At 47.4% G+C, this 13,292-nt stretch overlaps 1 protein-coding gene and 1 non-coding gene across 7 annotated transcripts in view; one reads left to right on the forward strand and one right to left on the reverse strand.

The window, feature by feature from the left end:
* ACACB (acetyl-CoA carboxylase beta) overlaps positions 1-13,292 on the forward strand; it is a 115,879-nt gene that overhangs the window by 53,273 nt on the left and 49,314 nt on the right. For all 6 annotated transcript variants that reach the window (XM_066370699.1, XM_066370695.1, XM_066370697.1 and 3 more), the window contains 11 exons: positions 261-370; positions 581-662; positions 2,254-2,352; positions 5,213-5,322; positions 5,445-5,555; positions 7,348-7,557; positions 7,860-8,030; positions 9,014-9,175; positions 10,529-10,692; positions 12,523-12,673; positions 12,779-12,882. In XM_066370699.1, the coding sequence (XP_066226796.1) occupies positions 261-370; positions 581-662; positions 2,254-2,352; positions 5,213-5,322; positions 5,445-5,555; positions 7,348-7,557; positions 7,860-8,030; positions 9,014-9,175; positions 10,529-10,692; positions 12,523-12,673; positions 12,779-12,882 (1,474 nt within the window). The remainder of the gene's footprint in view (positions 1-260; positions 371-580; positions 663-2,253; positions 2,353-5,212; positions 5,323-5,444; positions 5,556-7,347; positions 7,558-7,859; positions 8,031-9,013; positions 9,176-10,528; positions 10,693-12,522; positions 12,674-12,778; positions 12,883-13,292) is intronic.
* On the reverse strand, positions 7,053-7,128 carry TRNAA-UGC (transfer RNA alanine (anticodon UGC)). The gene has a single exon. It is a non-coding gene; the product is annotated as a tRNA-Ala (tRNA).

Below are 13,292 nucleotides of genomic sequence, written 5' to 3' on the forward strand. Positions count from 1 at the left end.
AACTTACCTCTAATCCCTCTGTTGTGATAGTTTGCTTATTTCTCTTTTTGTTCCCTCCGGGCCTGGTCCAGACACACATATCTCTATAATTAAAGTCCTACTCGGTTTTCTTCTAATTCTCACACACGTTTGTCCATCGTTGCCCTGGAGTCATCACGGGGTCTTTCTTTCAATGGCCATACGCAGTTGTGCCTTGCAGATTTCTCACGGTCGACTTCAGTCTCTGTTGTTCTTTTCTATTCTCTCCTGTTTAACTACAGAGTACATCAAGATGGCAGATCAGTATGTCCCGGTCCCAGGGGGGCCCAACAACAACAATTATGCCAACGTGGAGCTGATCGTGGACATTGCCAAGAGAATCCCCGTGCAGGTAAGTTGGACGGGGCGCCCCAGTCTGCCCCTAGCAGCAATGCCCTGGACTCTGGAGCAGCTTGGTTCTGCTCTTCCGGGCGGGCAGAGGAGCCGGGTCCTGCGAGACTCTGAAGTCCAGGGTCGATAGGACGCAGCAAAGAGCTTTAGGAGTGCGTTGGGAAGTGGGTTGTGAAGGATGATCTTTGTTCATGTCTCTCTGTGTTTGCAGGCGGTGTGGGCTGGCTGGGGCCATGCTTCCGAAAACCCCAAACTTCCGGAGCTCCTGTGCAAGCACGAGATTGCTTTCTTAGGTAGAGTGTCTCCATCAGATACATGGGAATTGGGGCATTGATGGGACACTCCTCCGGTGGGGGTCAGTTTGTTATTTCCATCTCACAAATTCATTGTTAGGTGTGAGAGAGTCCAGGGCACCTGGGTAGGTTGTTCAGCCCAGGGACCTGGAGGTGTTGCCATGGTTACTGCCGTGGAATGATACTGGGGCGAGCAGACCTCTGCTAGTGTTCCTTCCTGTTGATGCTAAGATGCCAGCTATGTTCAGATTTATCACTAGGTTTGGAAGTTACATTTCTGATAAGGCCACACCTTTACTTGGGCTGTTCTTAGGCCTTTGGACCTGACCCCTTGGGACTAGAGCTCCTCATCTCTAATATTTATTAGGTAAAATGATACTTACTACCTTCATTCATTCATTCATTCCTCTTTTGTTTCAGGATTTGAACTTATATTTGTATATTTTGTTTAATTATGCTCTCTGACATCCTTGTGTGGTTTAGGGGAGTCATTTGCCATCTACTTACCTCTGGGCCCACAACAGACTTGTGTAAGAACCAATACCTGATAGTCTAAGGGTTGGCCTGGTGACCTGTGCCCACTGATGCTTTTTTTTGTCTATGGTCTTTGATTGACTGTCATACAAGATTCTCCTTATCCTTCAGTTTTAGCTCCTCTGGAGGTTGATGGTTCAGCCCACAAGCTGGCAAACTATAGCCCACAGGCCCAACCCAGCCCATTGCCTGCTTTTATAAAGTTTTACTTTTTTTTTTTTTTTTTGTATTTTTCTGAAGCTGGAAACGGGGAGAGACAGTCAGACAGACTCCCGCATGCGCCCGACCGGGATCCACCCGGCACGCCCACCAGGGGGCGAAGCTCTGCCCCTCTGGGGCATTGCTCTGTTGCGACCAGAGCCACTCTAGTGCCTGGGGCAGAGGCCAAGGAGCCATCCCCAGCGCCCGGGCCCTCTTTGCTCCAATGGAGCCTCGCTGCGGGAGGGGAAGAGAGAGACAGAGTGGAAGGAGAGGGGGAGGAGTGGAGAAGCAGATGGGCGCTTCTCCTATGTGCCCTGGCCGTAAATCGAACCCGGGACTTCTGCACTCCAGGCCGACGCTCTACCACTGAGCAAACCAGCCAGGGCAAAGTTTTATTGAAACACAGCCCTGCTTATTTATTTATATATTGCCTATGGCTGCTTTCACCCATACTGGCAAAGTTGAATATTTGCGACAGAGACCAGCAGGCCCACAAAGGTGAAAATATTTCCTATGGGTTTCATTACAGGAAACGTTTGCTTACCCATGATCTAGTTTGTTAAAGGGCTAGCTGGCCCTTGTGGTCTAGCTTTTTGCCTACCCCCAAAAGTGGATTCTGTGTTGTATGCCACATAGCTAGGTTATAACTCAGACTAGGTTTACAACCCACATGTGTTGAAAGTTGACTGATGAAGCAGCAGACTAACAGACGTTTTCCTCCCCGACTTGATGTTCAACTCCTTGGGAGCTTGGACCTGAATACTTTACTCTCACTGTGCACTTGGTCAGCACTTGGCTGTGAGGGTCTTGTAGCTGACTCAATTCTGCCTTCCCCACTTTGTTCTTGACCCTTCAGGCCCTCCCAGTGAGGCCATGTGGGCCCTGGGAGATAAGATCGCATCCACCATCGTGGCCCAGACCCTGCAGATTCCAACACTGCCCTGGAGTGGAAGTGGTAAGGGACCCTGGCTTCACTTTGGTGGGCTCTTTGGCTCAGCCTTGCTAATGTGAGCAGGGCAGGGGTGGATGACAAGAATGCTTTTTTTAATTCTTTCATTTAAAAATTTAAAATTATTAAACAAGTCATACAATATCATTGTAGACAACTTAGGAAATATGAGAGATACAAAAAAGAAATAGGAGTCATCTATAATCCTATGATTCAGAGTTGAGCACTTGTTACATTTTAGGTATCTATCTACCTCTCAACCTTTGCTCTAGCACATCCTTTAAAAAAATAAAAAAATCCAGAGATCTTGTACTTATTCTGTAATAAAGTAGTGTACTTTTTTTTTTTTTTTTTCTGAAGCTGGAAATGGGGAGAGACAGTCAGACAGACTCCTGCATGCGCCCGACCGGGATCCACCTGGCACGCCCACCAGGGGCGAGGCTCTGCCCACCAGGGGACGATGCTCTTTCCCTCCGGGGCATCGCCCTGCTGCGACCAGAGCCACTCTAGCGCCTGGGGCAGAGGCCAAGGAGCCATCCCCAGCGCCCAGGCCATCTTTGCTCCAATGGAGCCTTGGCTGCGGGAGGGGAAGAGAGAGACAGAGAGGAAGGGGGGGGGTGGAGAAGCAAATGGGCGCTTCTCCTATGTGCCCTGGCCGGGAATCGAACCTGGGCCCCCCGCACGCCAGGCCGACGCTCTACCGCTGAGCCAACCGGCCAGGGCCTAAAGTAGTGTACTTTAATCTGTGGGTTACACAGAGACACCAAGGCAGGATGCAGAAGAAATTTTTTTTTTCTTTTTTTTCTTTTTTTTTTTGCATTTTTCTGAAGCTGGAAACAGGGAGAGACAGTCAGACAGACTCCCACATGCGCCCCGACCGGGATCCACCCGGCACGCCCACCATGGGGCAACGCTCTGCCCACCAGGGGGCGATGCTCTGCCCTTCCTGGGCATTGCCATGTTGCGACCAGAGCCACTTTAGCGCCTGGGGCAGAGGCCACAGAGCCATCCCCAGCGCCCGGGCCATCTTTGCTCCAATGGAACCTTGGCTGCAGGAGGGGAAGAGAGAGACAGAGAGGAAGGCGCGGCGGAGGGGTGGAGAAGCAAATGGGCGCTTCTCCTATGTGCCCTGGCCGGGAATCGAACCCGGGTCCTCCGCACGCTAGGCCGACGCTCTACCGCTGAGCCAACTGGCCAGGGCAGGATGCAGAAGAAATTTTAAGAGATTTATCAATAAGCCGGCTACAGATGACTTACACGGGGTATAGCTAACCCTAATCGTGCAGCCTCGATCATAGTCCTGAGGTTGGTCATATAGACATGATCACATACTGGTTGGGGAGAAAAGGAGGGGGAGTATGATACAAGTCATTTACTGATAAGCTTATGACATTTATCTATAGGATCTATTAAAAGGAAACATTCCTACACATCAAGACCACAAGATAACACAGTAGTGATAAATGTTTTACATACCCAACACAGTAGAGGTAAATGTTGTTTTACATTTCAACACAGTAGTGATAAATGTTTTACATATTAAATACATTCCCAAATCTTCTAGGGTCTGCCACCTATCCCTGTCACCACAATAGTGGAAAATGAAATGTTTAGCTTAGGATAAGGAGAGAAGCTAAATGAAATTACCTTTACTAAAAGTTGTTGGGTTTAGCTTATTAGAATAAGATAGTCCCCACTTGCTTAGTTTACAAATTTTATATATATAAAGAATTTCAAAAGGGATGATTATTAGAAAGTATATAGAAAGCTACAGATGCAGGTTTTTCAAGCAAGGGTGTAGGCTCGTGATCCCTTTGTCTAACTCTCATGGCTCCAGGAGGGGAGGAAGAGTTATAGGAATTTTTAATTAATAAGATATGTAAACATTGTCTCCTAAAGGCTCTTAAGGAAGGCGAAGAGGAAGTTTTTAGATAAGTTCTACCTTCTTTGCTCTGTCTAGCAAGTAGTGGCCTCAGCCCTTCCAGAGAACTATAGTTAAATTATGATTAACTACTAACTTTTGCCCCTTTAATCTCTTTCTCTTGGGTTTTTTTCTCCTTAGAAGGGAGGAGTAAGGGGGCCTGGCTCTTCTTTTTGAAATACCAGTATCAACAGTTTTGTAGTTTCTTGATACCTTAATCACAATTCTAGTTTGAGACTTCTTTTTCTCACCAGTCTTTCTATGAATGCACTTTGCAATGTTTAAAATGCTTGCATAGCATTGTATCATATAGCTGTACCATGATTTACTTAACAATCCTCTCTAGCTATACATTTAGGTTGTTTCCAGTTTATTTTGTTCTAATATAAAAAACATTAAAAGTAATGGAGCCTTGATCATCTTATGGTCAAATCTCTATGTACATTTTAATCATTTTCTTAGGATAAATTTCTCGAAGTGGAATTTCTAAGATATATTAAACAATAATCAGGAAAAAGTCTCAGGAGTTTCCTATTTAATTTGACTTTTTTTTCCAAAGGTTACATTTTAAATTTGGGATGGAAATGTTTTATTTTATTTTAAATCTTTACAGGCTATTAGAAAATAATGATTCACATATAAATGACTCCATGGGGTAGAATGGTGATTAATTTTATTTTATTTTTTTTAAGATTCAGGTCAATGTGGTTGTGTTGGTAGACTCAGTCTGAATTTCTTATGCTTAATTTCCCATTCAGAGTTGAGTCTATCCTTAAGAAAATTAAAAGACATTAATTAATTAATTGAGCTGAAGGACTGTGTGTGTATTCTGTTGGTCCAGAGTCTGAGTCTAGAGCCACTCTGGTAAGGAGGGGCCCTCTGGTTTCTGTGTGGCGCCTCTGCTACCCCTGGAGGACTCAGCTTTCCTATCTGGTGACTCTCCAGGTCTGACGGTGGAGTGGGCAGAAGACGGCCTGCAGGAGGAGATGAAAGTCAGTGTCCCGGAACACGTGTACGACCAGGGTTGTGTGAAAGACGTAGATGAGGGCTTGGAGGTAAATGCAGATCCTGAGGGGGTCACCGCTCCAGAACCGTCCTGTGGCGTGGGAAATGTCAAAGGCCTCACCTCTAAAGAGGTCTGTTTGTCCTTTGTCCCCACCCCCACCCCAACCCCCAGGCAGCAGAAAAAATTGGTTTTCCGTTGATGATCAAAGCTTCTGAAGGCGGTGGAGGGAAAGGAATCCGGAAGGCGGAGAGCGCGGAGGACTTCCCAATCCTTTTTAGACAAGTGAGCTGTTCTTGCTGCCTACCTTTTTTGCATATTTTGGGGAATTGTCTGTATTTGGTTGTTGGCCAGCAGATTATGTCTGTTAGCGTTGTTGTGTCACAATGGAGAGAGCACATTTGCAGGATTGGAATGTTTCTGTGCTGTGTTATATTTTGAACCAATTGTGTGCATTAGAGTCTCTGGGGTCCATGGATGGCGTGTGTTGATTGGTGTGCTGTTTCCTTAGATGTTCAAGTCTGTGAATCTGTGTCTGCGAGTGGTTTCAGAGACACGGTCAGAATATTCGTTCTGCCTGTGTTTGTTGAGAGATGGGATATTTTGTAAATTGCTAGCCGTCTTGGTATTTGTGTGTGTGTGTTTCTAGGTGATCAGTGTTTATTGCAGGACCTATTCAGTTGAACCTTGAACAACATGGGTTTGAACTGCGTGGGAGTCAACTTACATGTAGATTGTTTTTCAATAACTATATTAAAAGGTTTTTTGGAGATTTTCAACTTGATTTGCAAACGAATTGTGTAACTCAGAAATACCAAAAACTTGAGAAAAAGTTGTTATATCAGGAATGCATAAAATATATTTAGATACCAGTCTATTTTAACATTTACTAGCATAAAGGACACACATATATGTGTTAAGCGACTGTTTATGTTTTCAATAAGGTCAACAGAAGGCTATTAGTAGTTAAGTTTTGGGGGGACCAAAAGTTATAAGCAGATTTTCAACTATGAAGGGGGTTGGTACCCGTAACCCCTGAGTTGTTCAAGGCTCGATTGTAAATGTCTATTTACTTAATTATAGCTGTTTTTCTAGTATTGACACATGTTTATTTTTGGCAATGTTTACAAAAATTTATATTAACAATCTTCTCATTCTTAAGCCAACTCTTTTAATATTTCTAGGTCTTCTTCTAGACCTTATTCACATATATAAAGAGTTGCATTCAATCTACACAGTATTTTGTTCTGCATTTTAAAAATTCTAAATTATAGATCATGGACAGGGAGAGAGTGAGAGAGGAAAAAAACCATACATCAATTTTGTTGTTCCACTTATTTATACATTCAGTGGTTGAGTCTTGTATGTGCCCTGACCAGGAATCGAACCCACAATCTTAGCCTATCGAGATGATGTTCTAAGTAAACTGAGCTACTCAGCCAGGGCTGTACCGATCCTTTTTTTTTTTTTTTTTTGTATTTTTCTGAAGGTGGAAACAGGGAGAGACAGTCAGACAGACTCCTGCATGCGCCCTACCGGGATCCACCCGGCACGCCCACCAGGGGCGAAGCTCTGCCCACCAGGGGGCGATGCTCTGCCCCTCCGGGGCGTCGCTCTGTTGCAACCAGAGCCACTCTAGCGCCTGGGGCAGAGGCCAAGGAGCCATCCCCAGCGCCTGGGCCATCTTCGCTCCAGTGGAGCCTCGGCTGCGGGAGGGGAAGAGAGAGACAGAGAGGAAGGAGAGGGGGAGAGGTGGAGAAGCAGATGGGCGCTTCTCCTGTGTGCCCTGGCCGGGAATCGAACCGGGGACTTCTGCACGCAAGGCTGACGCTCTACCACTGAGCCAACCGGCCAGGGCCTGTACCGATTCTTAACAGCACATTAACTTTAGGAGATGGGATTATGGGGAAATTTCCCTTTTTACATTATGTGTTTTCACACCATTGGATTTAAAACACCAAGAATATAATGTCTTTGAGAGAAGTTAAACAAAATTAGAGGACCGTGGATGTCAGTGCCATTGTCTCTCTCTGTCTTTGGAGAACTTCCTGTACCAGCCGCTGTGCTTTCCCCACAGGTACAGAGTGAGATTCCCGGCTCCCCTATCTTTCTCATGAAGTTGGCCCAGCATGCCCGTCACCTGGAAGTGCAGATCCTTGCTGACCAGTATGGAAACGCTGTGTCCCTGTTTGGGCGAGACTGCTCCATCCAGCGGCGGCATCAGAAGATCATCGAGGAGGCACCTGCCACCATCGCCACCCAGGCCGTGTTTGAGTTCATGGAGCAGGTGGGCTCTTAGAGAGCTGGGTGTGGGGACAGCCGCAGGGGGAGCCGTCTCAGCTCAGAACCAGCAAGAGCTCCCCGTGGTCTGTGTTGCCAGAGTGTGGTGGGTGCCCAGGAAGAGAATGGGGGGCCGGATGTGGACATGATTTCAGCCTGGCATGGGTTTATTGGAGCAGGAGCTATGCGGTCCTAAAATAATTGACACATAACAGGTTCTCAGTCTGCATTCGATGGGGAACTAATAAACCACAATTAAAACTACCCGAGAAAACCAATGGAAACCCTTGGTCTCTATTTTCTTTGCAGTGTGCCGTCCGCCTGGCCAAGACCGTGGGCTATGTGAGTGCGGGGACGGTGGAATACCTGTACAGCCAGGATGGCAGCTTCCACTTCTTGGAGCTGAATCCCCGCCTGCAGGTGGAGCACCCCTGCACAGAAATGATCGCTGATGTCAACCTGCCGGCCGCCCAGCTGCAGGTGAGGAAACGGGCTCCAAGCCCTGGGTCTTCTGCCTGGGACAGGGTCCCCTGTTCTACTCAGATTAGACTTTCCTGTCTCTCTTGACTGACTGTCCTGGGCGAGTGACTATCCTGATATGAGAGGAGCAGTAGAGCCACAAATGCTGAGAATGTTCTGTGATGTGTTTTGTCACCTATGTCTGACATGTAGTCCTTGCAGAAACTGGCAAAAGTCATGGACCTTCTTCCTGGAAATAGACATTTCATGCAATTTCAGGACCCTTGTGGACCCCTGATGCCCATTCATAGACCCGGAGAAGTGTTTCTCAACCTTTTTTCATTGTTGCCCCGCCCCTAAGGAGCTTTTTTAGACATTTTCCCCCCTAATTTCTTTCCCATGAAATCTTAATATCAGATACACTATACATTGGTTTGGATACTATAGATACATGTATGTCTGTGCTTTAGACATACAAAGAGTAAGCTTTTTTTTTTACCCCCAAGAGCATATATTTACGCTTTCGGGGGCAATATGACCCTCACTCAGGGGTAGGAATGCCTATACTAATTGGAACTCAATTTTAAAAAAAATTTATTGATTTTAGAGAGAGAGAGAAAGAAACATCTATTTGTTGTTCTGCTTATTCATGCATTCATTGGTTAATTATTGTATGTACGCTACCAGGGACCAAACTAGCAACCCTGGCGTATTAGAATGATCCTCTAATCAATTAAGCCACCCGGCCAGGGTCATTTTGTGTAATGTTTACAAATGTGGCTTCCCTGCCCACTGGCACAGTTTGCTCCATGGGGCCAAGTCAAGCTTTGTCTTTTTCTCTCTTTGTCTCTTCCCGTCACCCTCTAGCAGAGCTGTGTGCCTGTTAGGTGCTCAGTATATCTGAAATTGTTTGTTGGACCTCTTCCTCCCTCGTACCATACCTGGTTTTTGGGGACAGAGGTCTCATGGAACTGACAGTCATGGGGTGGCTTTCTTGATTTCAGATTGCCATGGGCGTGCCGCTGCACCGGCTGAAAGACATCCGGCTTTTATATGGGGAGTCACCGTGGGGAGTGACACCCATTTCTTTTGAAACCCCTAGCAACCCGCCCCTCGCCCGAGGCCATGTCATTGCAGCCAGAATCACCAGTGAAAACCCTGATGAGGCAAGTGGTGGGGAACCCTGCGCTTCCGCTGTCTCCATTCTCTCCGTGTGGGGCAGACCCCCCTGCATTAGCCTTGGTCGAGACCCCTGGACTTCTCAGTTTACAGATGAGGAAACTGCAGTGCGGGAGGGGATAAACCATGGTTTATTGGCATGTAGTGTGTGCCAGGCAGACCCTTTAATGTACCTCTCACTGCTCATGGACCGCCACTGGGCATTATTACTCCGAATTACAGATCAAGTAGTTGAGGTGACTTGCCTAATTAATGCCTCAAGCCCGGACCTGCTGAGGCCCTGGACAAGCCCCATGGGTGGACTGTAGAGGCCATGCCCGTCTTTGGTACAAGCAGCCAGGCATAGAGCCTGGGTCCTTGGATTTTTGCTGCACCATAAATTCAGTCCAGCCCAGTGTAAGGAATCCCTGTATGACTTGTTCTTCCTTACATCTTAAAAAAAAAAACCCAACCAGGCAGCATCCATCACAGTTGACATGCTTTATTAAGGGCTGATTGTCACGTCATCTCCATAATTTACCGTAACCTAATTGTTGATTACATTCAAGAAACTTGGGGTAAGAGAGGTTTGTTTTTTACTTTTCCTTCTCCCATTTAGTTATAGAAGTTTAAACAATGGTAGCTGCATTAGTTTGGGAGATATTTGGCTACAGGCAAACAACTGACTCTAGTGGTGGACAAGCAGAACAGAAATTTTACAGAGGGATGATGGCTTGTTCATAGGTGCCCGAGAGGACAGAGGATCAGGTGATGGAGCTCCCGGGCACCTGGGTCTCTCTCTCTCTCACCTCTGGGCACCTCTGCCAAAGTGAATGCCTCCATGGCTCACTTCAAGAGCTCTAATCCTAGAGGAGGGTAAGGGGGAGGGTCCAGGTCCATCGTCCCCTTACCAAAATTACACTCAGAGGTAGGACAGGCCATCCCTGCCCCCAAAGGGAACTAGTGTGTTAACATCTGCAAGGCTAACACTGGATACCTTTACCTGCTGGAATTTTCATAATCCAGAATTGGAAACCCAGCAAGAGTCTAACATGAGAATGTACCTGTACTCAGCTCTAGCCGTGACCTGTACAGCCTTTCCCCATCCCAACTTGGCTGTTATTTTTTTCCAATAGTTTCTGTAAAGTAAAACTGACGTGCATTAACGTGCTCACGTGACGTGCCCACAGACTGATGTGCCCACACCCCTGACAAGAGGCATCCATGTGTTCTGGATCAGGCTCAGCTTTTGGTTGTGGCAGGGGTTCTTGGGTTTTCCCAGGGTGTGATTCTGATGAAAATAGACCTGGAGTAATGATTCCTTCCATTTTTCCTTTTTCCTTTTTTGGCCTGGGCTCCAGGGGTTTAAGCCGAGCTCCGGAACCGTCCAGGAATTGAATTTCCGCAGCAGCAAGAACGTGTGGGGTTATTTCAGCGTGGCTGCTGCTGGTGGCTTACACGAGTTTGCCGACTCCCAGTTTGGGCACTGCTTCTCCTGGGGAGAGAACCGGGAGGAAGCCATTTCGTCAGTATCTTCCTTCTTCCCTTCCTTCCCCCCTCCTTCCATTCCTTTCTTCCTCTAAGACACTCAGAGGAAGCCTGGGGCTTCAGTTGCAGGAGGTTAGGAGCTCCAGGGAGGTGAATCGCGCAGCAGACCCTGTGTAAACGCCCTGTCCGAGCACGGAGTCTGTCCTCTTCCTGTATTTGAGATCCATGAAATATAACAACCTCCCCAAGGTCACTGCTCTTGAGGTTATTGTTGGTCAGACTTGACAGGAAGCCAAAGAATGTTCGAGGGCGTTCCAAACGTTTAACATGTGCTGAGTACTGTAGCTTTTTTGTTAAAAAAAAAAAAAAAAAAAAAAAAAAAAAAAAAAAAAAGGTGTGTGTATGGTGGGGATCTCCTTTAAATTTAAATCTCATAAGAAGTTCCCGGAGAAACCCACGTTAACAAAGGGACCCCCAAATTCTAGAACACATCTTATCTTTTTCTTGCCTTGACCTGGGTACACAAAGGTCAAAACTAGTTCACACATTGTCATTCAGTGATCCAGTGTCTGTGGGTAACTGTTCTTAGAATGAAACATCCAAAAGGCATTGTGGACATTTTATTTAAAAAGCTTGAAAATCTATGTGGCCGCGGGCACTTAGCCGTGAATTAAACTGAGTTTGGTGGTTTTGATGAGCGAGCTTTCTTTGCCAGCTTCAAATAGTTAGTTTTAACCATGCTCAGCAAAATATTGAGACCCTTGCAGTTGAGGATGAATAAGAATTCATATGGGTGGGATGGAGGTCAGCTGGCCCAGCCCACTCCACGTGAAATGGCCTGTGGCTTGTCTCATGCTGCGAATGAATGACCAGTGGCAACTTCAACAGGATCCAGAGGGAAAAAATTCTAGCTCTTTATGATGCCGCCAGAGTCCAGTAGGGGAATCAATTATCCAGGTGTCCCTGGAGCTGCGGGATTTCTCAGTGCCCTAACTGGCCAAATCCTGAGCAAACTGGGACAAGTTGGTCACCCTCAGTTTGGCAGCTTAACTCTTAGGTGCAGGTTTGGGTCCTACAGCTGGAGCCTATCGACACCCTTACTTGACCTCACCGCATCCCCGTCTCTCTCACCCCCACCGTGGGGCGGTTACTGCCCCTTTGCCACACCTGCTGACAGCACACAGGAATGCCATAAGAGCTGTGATAACTGCTGTCCCAGGAAGTGAAGCCTTCTAATGCTCCTTCATCTCTGGCACATTTCCCCCAAAACTCTGTCCCTATGATGTCACAGGGAGTGGAGGTGTCAGCCCTTTATACTAGACACCCTGTCGGAGGGGCGAGGCAGCCTGTCTGGGAAGTGGGAGCTGGTTACTAGCCAAGCACATGCTAGCTGGTGACTGCCAAGCCCTGAGCAGGCTCACAGTGTAAATTGTCGATGGTGCGTCCCGTGCACGCCAGGCAGAGTAACTGTGCGCACGGGCAGAGAGCGGCACCAGCTCTGGAACATGGGTATAGAGAGGCAGAGTGACTGGCTGTGGTTAATTAGATTTGTGAATAATCATGCTCATAGCAGTTGACAGTTACTGATCAGTGACTGGGTGCTTTCTATGGATTGTCTCGTTTTAATCCTCAAGCACCTGTCTGAAGTCAGGATTATTTCCTCATTTTCCAAATGAGGAAACTGAGGCCCACAGGCAGTTAAGTCACTTGCCCAAGATGGCTCGACCAGTAAATGCTGGAGCTGAGGTTGACCCATAGTGTCCAGTTCAGGGCCCTCTTCACTTCTGTACTGTTCTGGCTTTCCGGGAACCTTGCCGGAACCCCGTATGTTAATTGGGAAAACAATCTGTATGCGTTCCCCCTCAAGGAACATGGTGGTGGCTTTGAAGGAACTATCCATCCGGGGTGACTTCAGGACCACCGTGGAATATCTCATTAACCTCCTGGAGACCGAGAGCTTCCAGAACAACGACATTGACACCGGGTGGTTGGATCACCTCATTGCTCAAAAAGTGCAGGTGAGGAGCTGCATACGTCTCCCCTTCAACCGCAGAGATCACCCCCACCCCCAGCTCCCTGGGGGCTTGGTTGCCATGGGTACTGAAGCGCAGGGTCTTTCCTAGGCGGAGAAGCCGGACATCATGCTCGGGGTGGTGTGTGGAGCCTTGAACGTGGCCGACGCGATGTTCCGAACCTGCATGACAGATTTCTTACACTCGCTGGAAAGGTAGGGTGTGTGGCGGACTCTTCCTCCTTTTGGGATATGTGTTATTGGCAAGTAAGGCAGAACATGTATTATTTGGGTGCCAGTCACCAGGAGATGAGTGTACCCCTCCTTAATGCTAGCCTTTGAAATTCCTCAGAGAAACCTGGGCTGCCCTGGACAAGGCCGGGAGACAGGGTTCTCAAGGCCGAGGCAGCAGTTAAAATACAGACAGTCGTGTGTTCATTCGTGCTGCCTTGTGTCGGGCATGCCATCGTACTCAGGAGTTTGGAGTTGTAGGATGTGTGTTTTTGGTCCCTCCCAGACCCTCACCCAAATCAGAAGGTGCCTAATGAAATGGACCGGCATGGAAGTGGCCAGGCGCTTACCATTAGAATGGCCAGGGTTTCTTGGCTTCAGCACCATTGATATTT

Source organism: Saccopteryx leptura, chromosome 2 (genome assembly GCF_036850995.1).
Source record: "Saccopteryx leptura isolate mSacLep1 chromosome 2, mSacLep1_pri_phased_curated, whole genome shotgun sequence".
In the NCBI taxonomy this organism is placed as follows: domain Eukaryota; kingdom Metazoa; phylum Chordata; class Mammalia; order Chiroptera; family Emballonuridae; genus Saccopteryx; species Saccopteryx leptura.